We start from the raw sequence: 15406 nt of genomic DNA, 5'->3' as shown, positions 1-15406 counted from the left end.
CAACAGAAAGTGGCGGGAATACTTTTGTCTTAAAACATAAATTCATGAAGCTGGTCATATTATTGGATTTATCCTGTCTTATTATGTATTTTGTTTTTCCTCTTAAATAGTTATCCTGTCTTTAAACATTATCAGTTACTTATTTATAAAAGCAAACTTTAGAACCTTAAGTTTAGTAGGACCTGAGGACAGATCTTATTTCAGGTCTGAAGCATAAACATCATAGTAAAATGTATTATACTTTACATTTAACTCCATGATTGTTTTTCTTTATCACAGAAGATGCCCTCAGATTCAGATCCATCAACAACCCCTGACAACATGGAGGACTCGTCCCCTGAGCGTTTCCTGTCCTCTCTCGATGGAGTTCTTCTCTTCAGTTATTAACTCTTGAAAGACTGTTTGACAAGTCTGTCATTGAATAAATGGAAATGGAATCTCATGCGTATCTTGCCATGCTTATTGGCTTTAAATGTTTAATATTAAATAAGCTTGAAGGCCATTTAACTCAGACGAGCCCGGCTGTGACAAGCTGAGCTCGTCTGTTAGCTTTGCTGTTGTCTTAGCTGTTGTTGGTCAAGAAGAAATTAATGTCAGTTCAAGGCCTTTTCAAATGTGAGCTATAAACTAAGACAGTCATGTCAGCTTTTTAAAATGTTTATTTAAACATTTTATGAAAAAAATCTTCAATAAACAACCCCTGGCTTCATTAACCATGTGGAAAATAAGTCAGGGAGACCATCAGGTCAAATTGCTGGGACATAGGAGAAAGTATAAAAAATAATTTAACAAAGAAATCCCAACAAAAATCAAATAAAGTATAGAGATCCTGGAGGATTTTTTGACTGTTAAAATATGATGGAAAAGCAAATCCAACACAACCCTCCAGCATTTGGTCTTTCAAACACAGGGCAACATCATGTTAAGAAAAATAGCACCATTGAATATTGACCAGGATCTCTGTGATTTCTCTGAGGATGACTATGGTAGCCTTCTCACTGTTCACTGTCACAAAGCTCCAGACTCTGTCCACCTTCTTCAGTTGTGCAGAAGTCGATCAGCTCCTCTGGGTGATGGCAGAGAGGACTCTTCATCAGGGAGAGCTGCTGGTGTAAGGTCATTTCTACCAGTGGATGAGCAGGGCATTTGGCACAGCTCTTAGTCCAAGCACAGGTGAAAAAAGGGAGGAGGTTCCTTCAAACTGTGCGACCCCAGCCTGACCACTGTAACGGTTGTGCAGACGAAGGTTGAAATTAGTCATTTTTAGGTTCTGTCGATTTTAAAATGGAAAAGAAAACATCACCTTTCTATTTAACATTTAGCTGGTGTATGACTCGGTGTGATTTTTATTTTATTTTAGAAGACTGTATTGTTAACAATAGCTTGTTTTTACAATCCTCTTATGAAACTTCAAAAAAACCACAGGATATATAACTTTTAACAGATGATTTTAACTTACGCTTGGCCTCTGTGGAAGATGTCAGACCTGCTTTTATCTCCTCTTTGCCTAAATGAAGATACAAAAAACAATTGATTTACTGTTCACTTAAATATATTAGAAAAGCAGACATGAATCACATTGCAGACTGTCAGTTTCTAACAAAATACAACATATCTTACCACCTGTAGCCTACGGTCTGTGGTACTAACCTAGCTTAAATATAGAACGATTTCGTTAAAAACAGAGGACCCAGCAGCCCACGTATTTTCAATAATGATCAAAATAGCGGGATTTTTTAAAACACTGTGTTTAAATATGAGACTTTGAATACGGCGGTTGGTTGTACTTACACATTTCTTCATAAGACTCGTAGACCGGCAGAGCGCTTTCGGCGTAGCTGGGCTGCGTAAGTCATCAGGGCAGTACGCTAAATGGGCGGGGCGTGTTAGCGGACCCTACTGCGCAGACTCTGGCTCCAAATGACGTCAAAATCGCAAGATGGAAGTTTTTTGGCTTCAAGAACGTTGAGTGGGAACAGCTACAGTGTGCGCCCACTGAGTCAATCACATTTATTCAGCCTCTTGTATCCAGCATGAGTGTCTATATATGATGATTATGATTATTGAATGTTTAGTTTTCAAGCCAAACTTTCATAGACTTTGAACCCAATTCTCAACTCTTTTTTTTTTTAAAGATTAAATTGTTTTATTTCATGCAAATGACATGAAAAGCAAAAGATGAAAGTGACAGACACTACATGAACCTGCTGGGTTTTACACATATGCCAGTTCCAAAATTTAGGTTAATATTAAAGTGTGAAACTGCCCTCAGAAGCTAATGCTAGCAGTTAACATAATTCTACATAAGCATAGTGTTTTTAACAGTGCATCATTCTATGCAGTGGTGTCATTATATTGCTCATTACAGTGGCACATAGAGCAGCTATCTCTGCATGAACATTCTAGTTAATGGGCCACAATAAAGACACCACTGTCTTCATTTTATGGCTCAGTTTTCAAATGGCCTACTTGGCTTTCTTGCCTGTTCTCTCAAAGGAGCCATCCAAGTCTCCTTAAGACCTCTGATATTCTCAGCACACTCCTTTCCTTCTGGCCCAAATCTCCCTCCACCCATTCCTCTGCTCTTCCTCTTTCCTCCCACCCTCCCTCCATTCCTGACAGCTAAAGGCAGCCGGCGGTAGCCAAGGGCCTGTTTGCTGTGCCTTTAGTTTCATTAGCGGGCCCCAGATGCTTAGCTGCTTACAAAATTATGAAGGGCCGAAGCCAACCGCCTCCAGATGGGACCCATCTATATTCAGATGAGCTGTTTCCTCACATTCAGAGCAATCCCACCCTGATGTCCTACAGTGTCGTCAACAAACATGCTGACAAACACAAACACAAGCGAGTACAAACAGATGCACACATTCAAAGAGGAAGCTGTGCGCACACACCCAAGGCCACCCAGGCACACACACACACACACACACACACACACAAACACACATACCGTATGGCTGGGTGGCATCTCTCTCTGTAGGAAAACAATAGCTTAGCTGCCCTGTTCTGTCATAGCTGTTATCCTTTATTGTTTGCTGGATGTTACTTTTTTCAATACACATTTCAGGAATGAGTTTACAACTGTGAGCTTACATGGTTTAATACATAACTGTAAAATTACCAAAAATAGCTAATCTATCAACACAACGCTGAAGCCAGTGTGATGCTAAAATACGAGATGTTAGAAAACCAGGAACGTCCCCTTGCTGGTTGTAAACTTAACTTTGATACTCTCGATTCTTGAAAAATCTTTCATCTGATATTTTTTCATCACTCAGGGGTGATCAAAGATACTACTTCTGGTAGCATTGGTGCAACAAGAACAGCTACTTTGCTGTGCATTTTACAGTTACAAGTATATTATGTGAACACTGACTAGGAGAGTAAATAAACATCTTTTCTTCTTTCTACTTTTTTTCTGTGTCTCTTTCTTCTTGTAAGAAGCTCTGCTCCAGAAATTAAATCTCAGCCCTGAGTTTTGAGACTATCAAGTCACACTCCATTTCACTGCTCACATCTGTGACACCTAGACACATTTGAGCAGCAAATGAAAGTGTGACGCACACGCACACACACACACACACACACACACACACACACACCTACTGATACATAACAGAGTTATAGAGGAGCTGCTAAACTGAGAGCAAGGTAAGACAAAGGACCGTTGGTAGCTGATGGAAGTTACTTGTGACTCACTGATGTGTAACAACAGAAGGAGTTTAGAGGACAGTGTTTCCCCTACCATTCATTTGGAGGGGCAGCCCACCTGATGTTGAGCCGCGGCTCTTTGGGGGCTGCAGACAACTATGGTTAAGCTGATCTGCACCGGCTAATTGGCATGCTACATCAGCTAATGCTTGTGTTTCTGTGGTGCAAAAACACATTTCCAAATCAGTCACCCTCATTTCTATCACAACAAATAAACAACCTTAATAAGGTGAACCACAGACACTGTGGGAGGCAGAGGAGTTGAAGCTGTCGTTTAACGCCGAGCAACAGTTTGGTCATGAGCAGAACAGAGTAACCTGCAAACACTTATCAGATGAGCAAGAAAGGAGAGAGCTTTGAGTGCTTGATCAGATTCACAGCAAGTTTAAAGATTAGTAGATATTAGTATTATTCTGTATTATTCTTACAGTGCCATAACTTCAGTCATCCCACTTATTGTGAAAAATGGGCTTCTTTTTTTTTTTGATGAATGCTATCTGATGATATGATTGGATTATAATTATCAATGTGTACATCATTGTTACTTAATCCAAATATGGAGCTAAATTGAACATTTAAATACAGTGCTGGGGGCTTCTATTCATACAACTATATCATAACTGAATAGCTTATTATGTTTCATAATGATAATCATATACTGTAATATGAGGTTGTTAGTAACATAATCTGCCATAAAACCCTTTGACAAAATTTCTTTTTTTAAAGTGGATCAAGAAAAAATAGAAATGCATAATTAAGGTCCAATATCCTGAAATGATAGTGCCACTTTAATTTCAGTATTAATGTAAATGTATTGAGTTACTTTCTACATCAGTTTAACTGATAGAAAAAATAAATAAGACAGATTTCTTTAAAGATCCTTTACCAAAAAAAAAAGAGGGCATTACAATGTTTGGCTGTTGATACATGCTATGCTTATGCATGTTCTGAGCTGGTACCTGAACCTGCCTACTTAGCTGTGCCATCTGAATTCATAAGTGTTACACACACACACACACACACACATACACACACAGACTCACACACGGCATGAAGATGCAGATATTAACCAGTCCACCAGTGTCTTATATGTCCTGTAAACACCTGCCTGCCTGGCTTTGTGGAATCACTGAGATACCCATAATCCTTTAGTTGGAGTCAGGGGGTGAACTCTTCATCGTGCTGAGAACACCTAATAAGCTTCAAACAGCCGTTAGCCAAGCATCAACACCCAAAACCCCTCTCAGTATGCTGCAAAGAATGCAGGCCTGGTGGCTATTTATCTAACGTAAATCCAAGGAGTGTGTATTAAAACACATTATGAAGAACCTTTCAGGGGATTTGTCTTGTGTCACACTGGGCTGAAAATATTTTTGCAACGCTCTTGAGATCATGCTGAACAAAGAGGTGTGAAAGCGAGGTCTTCCACCTACAACAGTAAAAGCAGCCGCTGACTTACAGTACAGTAATCAAGGGACTGCTGGCTGCAGAAAAACTGCAACGCCTCACCTAGTTCATTATAAGATGACACAACCAATTTGTACCTCTGCCTGCTGCAATCTACCAAATCTCCCCTGACAAAAGCATTTAGATTAGAGCGCTTTCAGGGAGGGCTGCGCTGACATGCGTACCCAGCCTGTAAAAGAGGGAATGAAGTGCCTTTTTAATTCTCCTCCAGGCAAACATAAAACTGTCCAGGTAAGTCATTTGTGGGTTGAATGGAGAGCCAGCAGCGAGAAGCCTCTCTATCACTACACCCCTCGCTGCTATTTCACGGCCGTTTTCTCCATGGAAAACTGTGCGCAAACATGTTTCAATTGTGCACAAATGTAGCACACACAGAAACTCACACACATCCTTATCCTCATCGCAGAGATTATTAATCTATTTGTTACATTCTGTCCTATTATTTCTCCTACATAATCCTCTTTCACTTCCTTTGGCAGCATTCTAATGAGTTTCTGTGAACAAGGAAGCTGCACTAGTGATTGTTCTGATTGGCGCCTCTGCACACCTCTCTCTCTTTCTCTCTCTAGTCTCAGATGGAACACAAAAGTGGAAATAGAGAGAGTTGTCATTTTATCTATTAAAACAAAGCTTTGTGATCACTTTCCTCTCTCAAGACTTTACAGACTACTGGAGTGAAGTAGAAAGGAAGTAAATGTCCCGGAAGATGAACACCACACCAGATTTTGGCAAGAGTTGCAGTACATCAGGTACTCTCTTCTTCTTCTTCCAAATATTCGCTTAGATTCATACATCACTACATTTCCTGTCTGCAGTGGAACTGGTGACAGATAATTAGGTGTGTGTGTATGTGTGTGTCTCACTTTCTCGTGCGTTTGGTTTATATTAAAAGATTTTGTCCATCTCCCTTATCGCACAGACAATGTTGACGGAGAGGGAACATCATATATAACATTTTTTTTAATCTAAGACTCTTATATGAAACTCAAAAAACCCACTCAGAGAACCGCTACAATAGCGGCTGTGTTTAAATTAAACACACGCAACCACATGGAGCGGTAGAGGCCTCGGGCACAGTATAGGTGTAATAAAAACTATGTTGCAGTAAAACATTGTGAAATTGAGAAACATTGACGCGAGAAGGCAGTAAAACTCATCTGCTCTCTTGAGAAACATGTAAAGCCACGACTGACCATCCATTTCTTCCCTTTAGCCTCAAGTCTAACATGTATGACGACAGGGAGACGAGGAAGGAGGGAAATGGGTGAGGCACTAACTATCAATGTGAATTGGTTCCAATGAAAGTCAACAACTATAAAGGGAATTTATTCATTGCGATACATGGTGTTTTAATGCTTCTATCACACCACAGAGACTCTTGTTGTGTCCAATAATCTTTGTTATTACATTTTCTAGACATCATATAGTTGTTATTTGTCTTATTGCACCACCTTTGTGGACGGTCTAATGTAGCAAGACATTTTTACATTACGTCCATGTTTAGTGACAGTATTCATGTGTGTGTGTGACGGGGGCTGCAAGTGTTCTCCAACAGCAGACAGGGGGTAGCCTAATGTTTTTATGGAGCGAGTCTGCTTGGAAATGACTCGTTAGTCTCGGTTTTATTGCTCAAATTACCCATGCTGGTCCTTGTCCTGTTTGCCCTTAATTAACAAGCATTCAATTCCCTTAATAATTAGCACGAGCTATTAGCTATTTTACATCACTCTTCATTTGTCGACAATTAAAAGGTCTATTATTAAAAAGGCATGGCACATGGTTAATTGGACAAAGTGGCTCTGCAGCAGGGGAGGAGAGTGAAGAGGAAAGTGGGAGGACTCACTGAATGCTGGGAGGTCTGCTGCAGCTACCAACCTTAACAATCTGTCCGTCTTCCGTCTGTTTGTTCCCTGACACTCAGTCCTCAAGAGTGAGGCCGTCTCCCTCACCACTGTCACACACTCGCTGCATTCGGACCCCTGACAACCCAGCACTGCAGTGTGAAAGTTGGATGATGGGTATGTGTGCGTGTGTTGTGCTGGAAAAGAGGTTTCCTAATAAGGCTAAATAGTGTGATGTTCTTTATTCTGCACGATTACTGTATGTGTTGAGAAATATCATGTATAACTTTTGCGCCGCAATATTGTTTTGGTCCGCTTCTGTATTGTCTCAAATATATTTTTTTTCACTTCTTTCATGTGCTTTTGTCGAGATTTGTCGGGATACATTTTTTTTTGTTGTTGCTCTGAAGCTTTGGACATTGTGGTGTGTTTATATAAAAAAAATGTTTTAATAATATTTCTTTGCCATTAAATGTATAGTATATGATAGGATAGGATAATTCTTTATTGATCCCCAGAGGGGAAACTCGGCCGTTGCAGCAGCACAGACAAGTAGAAGAAGGCCAAACAAAATACACATTTATACAGAATTTAAATTTTAAATTTAGCAGCATATGTGGGTCGCTGGTGGCGCAGTGGTTAGTGCGCTCGCCCCATGTATGGAGGCTGTGGTCCTCCAAGCGGGTGGCCCTGGTTCAAATCTGACCTGTGGCTTCTTTCCCGCATGTCATTCCCCTCTCTCTCCCTGGTTTCCAACTCTATCCACCGCCCGATCTCTCCAGTAAAGGCACAAAAAGCCCAAAAATAAATCTTTAAAAACATTTTTTTAGCAGCATATTTAAAATGTAAACATCAAGGAATAACACTGGATTCATGGCAAGATAAGAAATACCAGAGCATAATTCATATTAGAGTACATACATAAGTTAGAGAAAAAAAAGCAAAACAAGTTAAGATATTGAAACTGTGAAAATAAGTTAAAAGTTGACAGGACAAAAGGCAGGAAGGGAGTTTTCAGGGGGAAAAAAAACGATAAATACAGACAAAGGCAAACAAGGAGAGACACACAGCGAGGTGGAGGGATCCTTTCCCTTTCCCCTCACCCCGCCTCACCTCTCCTCACCCCTCGCCCTCTGCCAGGGCTTAACAAGTGGCAGGGGAAGCAGGCGGGCCAGAGCCATGCTGATTGACAGAACAATTACTGCTAACACGCAGCCCGATGGAGAGGCAGACATCTCCAAATAGAATTTCACTATGGTGTTGCATCACACGCTTACAGCAAGGATTTTGGTAGAAAAGCAAAATTGCCCCGACTGACTGACTGATTGACTGACTGATGGTCTGTCCGTCTATCCGTTTGTCCATCCGGCTGACTGCGAGCTGAGCACAACTGCTAGAAAAGCTCTGCTGTTTTTTTTTCCTCCCATAAAAAAAAGGAAGAGAAAGTGTTTACCCTTGATCAAGGTTGGCTGCATCTAACTTTAGAAGCAATGTTTTTTAACCCATTTCCTCAAACTCCGACTGTTCATCTGTTAGCTCAGCTAGAGGTAGCTATTTTTATCCCCACACCTACTGACTGACGAAGAAGTGGAAAGTTAATTAAAAGAGACATCACATTTCAGAACATTTCCAGGGTGTCATACATCACATATCTAATCAGTCAGAAATGATGGAGCAATGTGTTTTTAAGATAGTGAAGCGGAAGTAATGATATTAGATTTACATGAAAATGTTGTTTGCACTGCCTTTTAGTAAGGTAATAGCCTACACAACATGCACATTAGGGAAGTTTCTGTAAAGTCTCCTAACTGCATTATAGCGCTCCTGTCCTGATCCAATGCTGGAAACCATCCTCAAATATCATGCTGTTCCCCTTCCTCCCTCTCTGCTCATCACAGGACTGCACGAAGCATCTTGTGCTTGATGCAATCAGTCTTGTGCAGCCATCTTGGCCATTACCCCACCCCACAGTGCTCAGGCCTCCAGCAGCTGCATTACACCACGCTCTCTGACTTTCTAATTAGCTTATCTAGGAATATAAGGATGCTGGGCAATTCTTTGCTCTGGCAGTCTAACATAGAGCGGGCCGCAGGGAGGGTGGTTGGCACCTGCTGTCACCGAGGGGGCTGTTGTCTCTGACTGACTAGTTCCACAAAATACGGTTTTCTCTTTTTCCATCATGTGTATAAACATTCGCACCCTTTTTCTCACTTTTTCAGTGTGCATTTTTTTCCCTTTAAGTAAGACATAATTTCAAGAGGGAAGTGTTTTACGTCAAGGATTACATTTTACTGGAATCCAGATTAACTCAAGTTTCATGTTTTTAATTTTTGATGTAATTTAGATTTTTGATTTGATCATTTTAGAATTGTATATACTTCCCGAAGGGAAAATTAGAACTCTTTACTCGGCCAGACATGCTACACATACAGTACACATAGACCCGAAAAGCAAACCAGCACAAACAGGACATATACATGCCTAGAGACATGCACAGGGACTGTAGTGCCTAGTTGGATTTGCTGTCTTGCTCAAGGGCTCTCTTGCAGTGCTTAGGAAGTAAACTGGCAGCAACCAGTCCAATTCCATACTGTACATGATCCTTACCATACATGACTGGTGAATCTCAAATTCCCAACCCAAGTTCCTACAAACTGAGCTACTGCTGCCCCCCTTATTTAAGCAAGAAAATAAAGATGTTGCCTTTTTTTAAAACGTCTCAAAAACCCAGATTGGGCTAGATCGTTATTTGTACTTCTTCTCTGCACATGTTGGATATAAGGTGTCTTACACGGACATACAGAAATACATCGTTACTTTCATTGGTTTATTAGTGTATTAGTTTCAAATACTTCCAAAGCGATATAGTCCCTTTTAATAAGTTCATCCGTCACTCATTTCTTATCACCAATGTAACCTGTAGCTGTCTTTAAATGCCACATGATACAGTAAATCTGAGCCTCTGCCTGCTCTGATAACTCCTGGCTGGAGGAGTCATGAATTGAGGGATGGAAGAGAAAAAAGGCATGGAGACAGGGATAGAGGATAGATCCCTCCACCTGTAGCAGTGAACGTCCTGCAGGACTGTAATCTGCTGCCTGTCTCTCACTGAGATGCCCAGCTTAGCTGAGACCAGCCGAGCACTGCAGCCTCCAGCAACCAAACGATGCCGGGACCCCGGGACATGAGACACCTGCACGGGAAGATAAAGGCTTCAACTCCTGGGCTAATACTGACGATTCTTTTGATAAATACAGACGCAGGGTGGTGGGTGGTGGGCAGTGGGCAGTGGGGGAGCAATCTTCTCTCGTTCTCTCCACCCCACCTACCTGTCTCAGTAATCTCTCTTTCTTGTACTTTCTGTTTTTCCTTCTCCACCTTCGCTCTGTTGTGTCTTTCTCTCTGTGTGTGTTTCTCTGCTCTCTCTATATGACTTCTTTATCCTGTCCTATGTGAGTTTGGATCAGAAAGCCGGAGCTCTCCAGACTCTGTCTTCTTTTTTTTTCCATTCCATATCTGTAACTGTCAAAAAGAAGATTGCTACTTTAGGAGCAGTCTGTGTTTTGTTGTGCTTATGGAAAGTAAAATAGAAGAGGTTGTGTTAAAAGCATCTTGACCACTTTTTGGGGACACAAACAAATGTCAGCCGTGGTCTTGGAAGACCCAGACCATTGAAACTGCCACATAAGTGCGTGAGACATGATTCCTCCGATGGCACAGCCTGAGAGGAGCACGCAGAACAGTTTAAGCATGGTGAGGTAATTGGAGGCCTCAGCAAAGTTGCCTCCTGCTGTGTCTGTCACTTAAATTCCTATTTATGAGAGCTTACTGAAACATAAACATGACCAGGGTTGCACAATTAGCACTTGAGGAAAAGCTTTGGGACCTAAACGACCCAACAAGGCTGCTGCTCAGATTAACACGTCAGACATTCAAGATTATTTCAAATGAGGAGTTAACAACATTCAGGAAACTGAATTTTGCATAACAGGCCATGAAACAGGAATATGTTGTTGCTTTATAACACAGCTCTATTGAAAACTGAATACTGATTTGTCTTTGTAAGGTTTTATACTGTAATTCTGCAGTAGAAGACTATTGCTATGAATGCCAGACTGTAAGATAGGGAGGCAGCTCTGATCAATCACCCTGGAGAAGTAACTCTTAGAGATAAGTTGGGTAAATTTAACATTTAAAGACTGGTAAATGTTGAGAAAACATGTCAATGATCATGAATAGTGACAAGGCAGAACACCTCATTCAGGTTCTGTTGAGATACGTGGGGTTTCCTTAACCTTGACTCACTTGGCCATAAATTAAAAAATGTTGTTTTAAAGTGTTTTAACAGCTAAGGTTTGAGGTACCTGCATTTACTGGTGCCTTTTAAACTGAAGAAATACAGTACACTCGTTTTTAAATCACTTTTGCTCAAAATGTTTTTGTGTCAAATTAAGATTTTTTCTATGAGGTAGTAATATAATACTGTAAGCAACGCTGTACATTTTTCTGAATGGAGCGATTTTTCAATATTTACGGTGAGCACTTGAAGCCTCGATGTAAATACAGAGTGGGCAGAAGGAGTAGAAAGTTGTGGTTAAATGGATCTCCTCTGCAACAACAGAGAAACTCAGTGCAAAGTTGCAACTGTACCACACAGAGTTTAAACAGAGAGAGCGAGGCAGCCGGGCTGAGCTGCATCGTGTTGCACTGGGCTGTATCATCGACAGCAGTTCATCTTTCCTGTCTATGGTGTCATGCCCATTGTCTCTTCCCATTAGCCTGCGACCGCAGTGCTACGGTATGGTCGGTACGGGGGCTATGCTAGCAAACACAGACAGCTCAGGGTGGCAGATGCATGGCGTTTTCTGCCGATGCCCTCCATCAGCTGATGACAGATGTCAGGGCTCCTTTTGGACGGCAACACTTCATCACGCTACCCTGTTCTGCCTCCTCGCCCCACTGGATACAGCAGCCTGCTTGGCAGACGTCGCGCCCTACCCCACTGCATCAGCCTCATTCCCTCCCGCCACACCTATTCATTCACATACACATACACACACGTACACACACACACACACACACACATACCTCTGCATCCATCAGTCAAGCGTTATTACATCAGACAGCCGTCATACTGGCAACCAATGGATCACATGCTAATGCACCCAGACACATACACTCTGGAAATCGAATGTATCAGTAGGTGTGTGTGTGTGTGTGTGTGTGAGGTTTTGTGGAATGGCAACAGTACTATTGGACAGAGAAGAAAATAAACTTTTCCAAAGCTACTGAAAGGCGATTTGAATGTAAATGTTGAAATTTCAACAATGAATTGACCCTATATTGCGGGATAAAGATCAAAGCATTTCTGCATACAAAACTAGTGAAGAATTGTTCTCATTATTATTAATGGACACTTACCATTTCGGCCTGCTGGTAGACTTGACGACAGGAGACATGCCATCTCTGTACAGGCTCTTGGTCTTGGAGAAGTTGACCACGTTGAATATGACTCTCTAAAATACATAGAAAAACATAGAAGACACATTAGAGCCACCAAAATAAAGCCCAGTGAGGTTGACAAACATTCAAGCACTATGTAGCATTGTGTTTATAAGTAGGATGGCATTTTGTTTGTGTAGCAGTCAAGCATAAAAAAACATTTCTGCACTGGTTTCACATAATCTCTCTCTCAACAGTTAGCTAAGTTAGTGTTCTGAGAAATAAATGTGAACACATAAAGAATAAGGCTGTGAGTTGGAAAACAGATGTTAATATTATTATAAGTAACAAGTATTTAATAGGGAAGAAAATGCATTGAAGAAGTTTGTCAACACTGGATATAATCATAACCTAGTTTTCATGAAAACTAAACAGGGTGTTCATGGTAGATAGAATCCAGCTAAATGTCAACTGTTTATTCAATTAAAAGTATAATTTGAGACTCAATCAGATAAAATGGAATAACACAGAGAGCCCTGTGAAGTGTATTTATGATAAAAAATGCCATTAATTGACTCATATACAGTATAACATTTTGTGTCCTATTATTGGCTGTAGAATATAAACCCCTCTAACTGCAAGGGACTCTCAGAGAAAAGTAAATAAAATAAAAAATAAAAAAAACTACTATGGATAACACTGACAACACACAAAACCATGTCATATTAACATTACAGTCAAGAGATAAGGCAGCTTTAACACACTGCAGATGATCCTGTGTTGCAGTAACAGAGTTGCCGATAAAAGGCAGCAGCTTTGAGGACTGCCTGCCTCTAATCTGGGAGGACATTACGGTTCCTCCCCAGAGGACTGCTGTCTGGCCCCCAAACATTAAGCTTTTGCCTGGAAGGCAGAAGTCAGCCATGGTCTCTGGATGAAGAACCTACTCTCTCGCTCTTCGCTAAAACAGTGTGAACACAGCCCCTCCTCCCTCCCATCTCTATTTTGAATGATTAGGATCAGGTGAAATGGAAAATTGTGAGAAGAGAAATGAATAAATATATAAATTTTAAAGTCAAATGAATGGCGATTGTAATACAGCAGCGAGGTAAATGAATCCTATTGATGGGGCATATCAAATTACCGACTAAGTCCAGGTGGTGGAAGTTAACTGGGTGCTACTGAAATCCTATTACAGACTCCCCACCCTCCTTTTCTTTCTCCTTTCCCTCCCCCTCATCCATTTTTTTTCTCCCCTGCATCAGAGGAATGGGGATTGCGGATTGTGGCAAGCTGATTCAGACTTAGGTAAAATGACATCTAACTGATGTTGAGACTGGCAGCAGGCTCCTGTAGCAGGGAGATAAGACCATTGCTGCTGGCATTTCAATTACACTTTACTGCCCCGCACATCTGTTGCGAGAGCTACTTTTCAGCCTTTTCGCCTCAGGCAAATACAGCCTTACTCTGACTCCACTGGCTTTCTTTGACTGCACAGCCTCCTTCCTCATTCTTTATCCACAACAAATTCAGATTGTCTTCCTCCTTAGCTTCACTCTGCCCAGTGTTTGTAATCTATTTGTTCGGCCTGTTTAACTCAAAGGGAGTTCAGGCCGGACAGATGACAGACACACTGGAACAGAAAAGAAATAAGGGAAGCTGACTCGCCAAATGACACACAAGTAAAGGTTTGAAGAAAGTCAGGCAGAGAAGAAGGTACTATGGAGACATACAGCAGGGACACACACAAAGTGATAGATAATTAAGATTTATGAATATGGGGAATATATAGGAGACAGAAATATAAGCTAAGCAGGGTAAAAGACAAAAACCTGGTCTTGCCAGGGAAGCTAACGTGGCTGAAAGTAGAGGCATATCCAAGCGTTAGTTATTCCTTGTGTTGCTGGTTACATTTGAGATATGCAAATTATAACATAATTTTTTTTAATTTGTTCTAAACATCGGATTCCACATAAAGTCTTTAAACTACAAGACAAGACACACTTTGAGAAGCTTTGGGCTTGTATTGTGTTGTATTGCATTATATGTATCGGATGGTTTGAAGTTGTGAGATTGTGTTTATCCATATCAAGAAGACCAGTGCAATTTTGGTATTCGTTTGGCATGAAATTGTGCTTGTGCCCCTATCTGCTAAGACCAACCTTCTTATCACAAACATGTAAGCACAAAGATTCTTTTTTTTTGTGGCTTTGGTGGACAGAAACTTGTGAAATATCACCACAACTCTTCCATCTCGTTGAGCTTGCCTCTGTGACATTGATTTGCAAAAAAATTAGTTCAGATGAAATACACTTTCAATGGCAACTTTGAAAATCAACTATCTGCAGCCATCATGGAGGAAAAGGAAAAGATACGCTTTCAATCTGTAGTCTTTCATTTGAGGAGTATGAAACATTTAGATGAATTCTGTGCATACAGAGAGCTTTTCGTTTGCACAATCATGTAAGCAGACAGACATGTAAACTCCACAGAAAGAGAATAAACAAATATGGTGAACTACTGTCAACAGGAGTCAATTTACTTGATTTGGCAAACATATTTGCAGAATGAACAAATTACTCAGATTTTTTTCTCTCTTACATAGAAGCAATATCTATGTTAAAATTAGAATCAAGCAAGCTGCTGTAGGGCCGATCCTTTACATAGTTAAAAGTTACACACTATTTGGACCAATTTAGAACATGAGTTCTAATGTGTGTATAGGTGTGTGTGCATGTGTGAGCACATGTGTGCTGCCCTGGAAGATTTAATTAGTCTAGGAGCAGTTAGAAGAGATTAACATCCGTGCTGTCTGAGCTGTCATGTTGACGAAGCGTGTCAAAGCCTTCCACTGTCCTGATCGCTGCCGAATTACAGACTGGAACAGGTGTTTCTGCTGTGTCACAGTGACAACAAACACTTGTAAAGATTGCCTCAAAACCGAA

General features: G+C 40.9%; 1 protein-coding gene and 2 long non-coding RNA genes across 3 annotated transcripts in view; 1 reads left to right on the top strand and 2 right to left on the bottom strand.

The window, feature by feature from the left end:
• The window catches only part of agbl4 (AGBL carboxypeptidase 4), a 259679-nt gene that overhangs the window by 149233 nt on the left and 95040 nt on the right, over nucleotides 1–15406 (bottom strand). The window contains exon 4 of the mRNA XM_061033500.1: nucleotides 12441–12535. Coding sequence (XP_060889483.1) covers nucleotides 12441–12535 — 95 coding nt within the window. The remainder of the gene's footprint in view (nucleotides 1–12440; nucleotides 12536–15406) is intronic.
• Nucleotides 283–711, top strand: LOC132972112 (uncharacterized). Its single transcript, XR_009672869.1, has 2 exons — nucleotides 283–332; nucleotides 513–711. It is a non-coding gene; the product is annotated as an uncharacterized LOC132972112 (long non-coding RNA).
• Nucleotides 642–1883, bottom strand: LOC132972111 (uncharacterized). The gene is made up of 2 exons (XR_009672868.1): nucleotides 1460–1883; nucleotides 642–1223 (listed from the first exon to the last, which is right to left on the bottom strand). It is a non-coding gene; the product is annotated as an uncharacterized LOC132972111 (long non-coding RNA).

The sequence above is a fragment of the Labrus mixtus genome, chromosome 3, assembly GCF_963584025.1.
Source record: "Labrus mixtus chromosome 3, fLabMix1.1, whole genome shotgun sequence".
Taxonomy (NCBI): Eukaryota; Metazoa; Chordata; class Actinopteri; order Labriformes; family Labridae; genus Labrus; species Labrus mixtus.
Note: the sequence above shows the minus strand (reverse complement) of the source record. Positions and strands in the feature narration are given on the sequence as shown.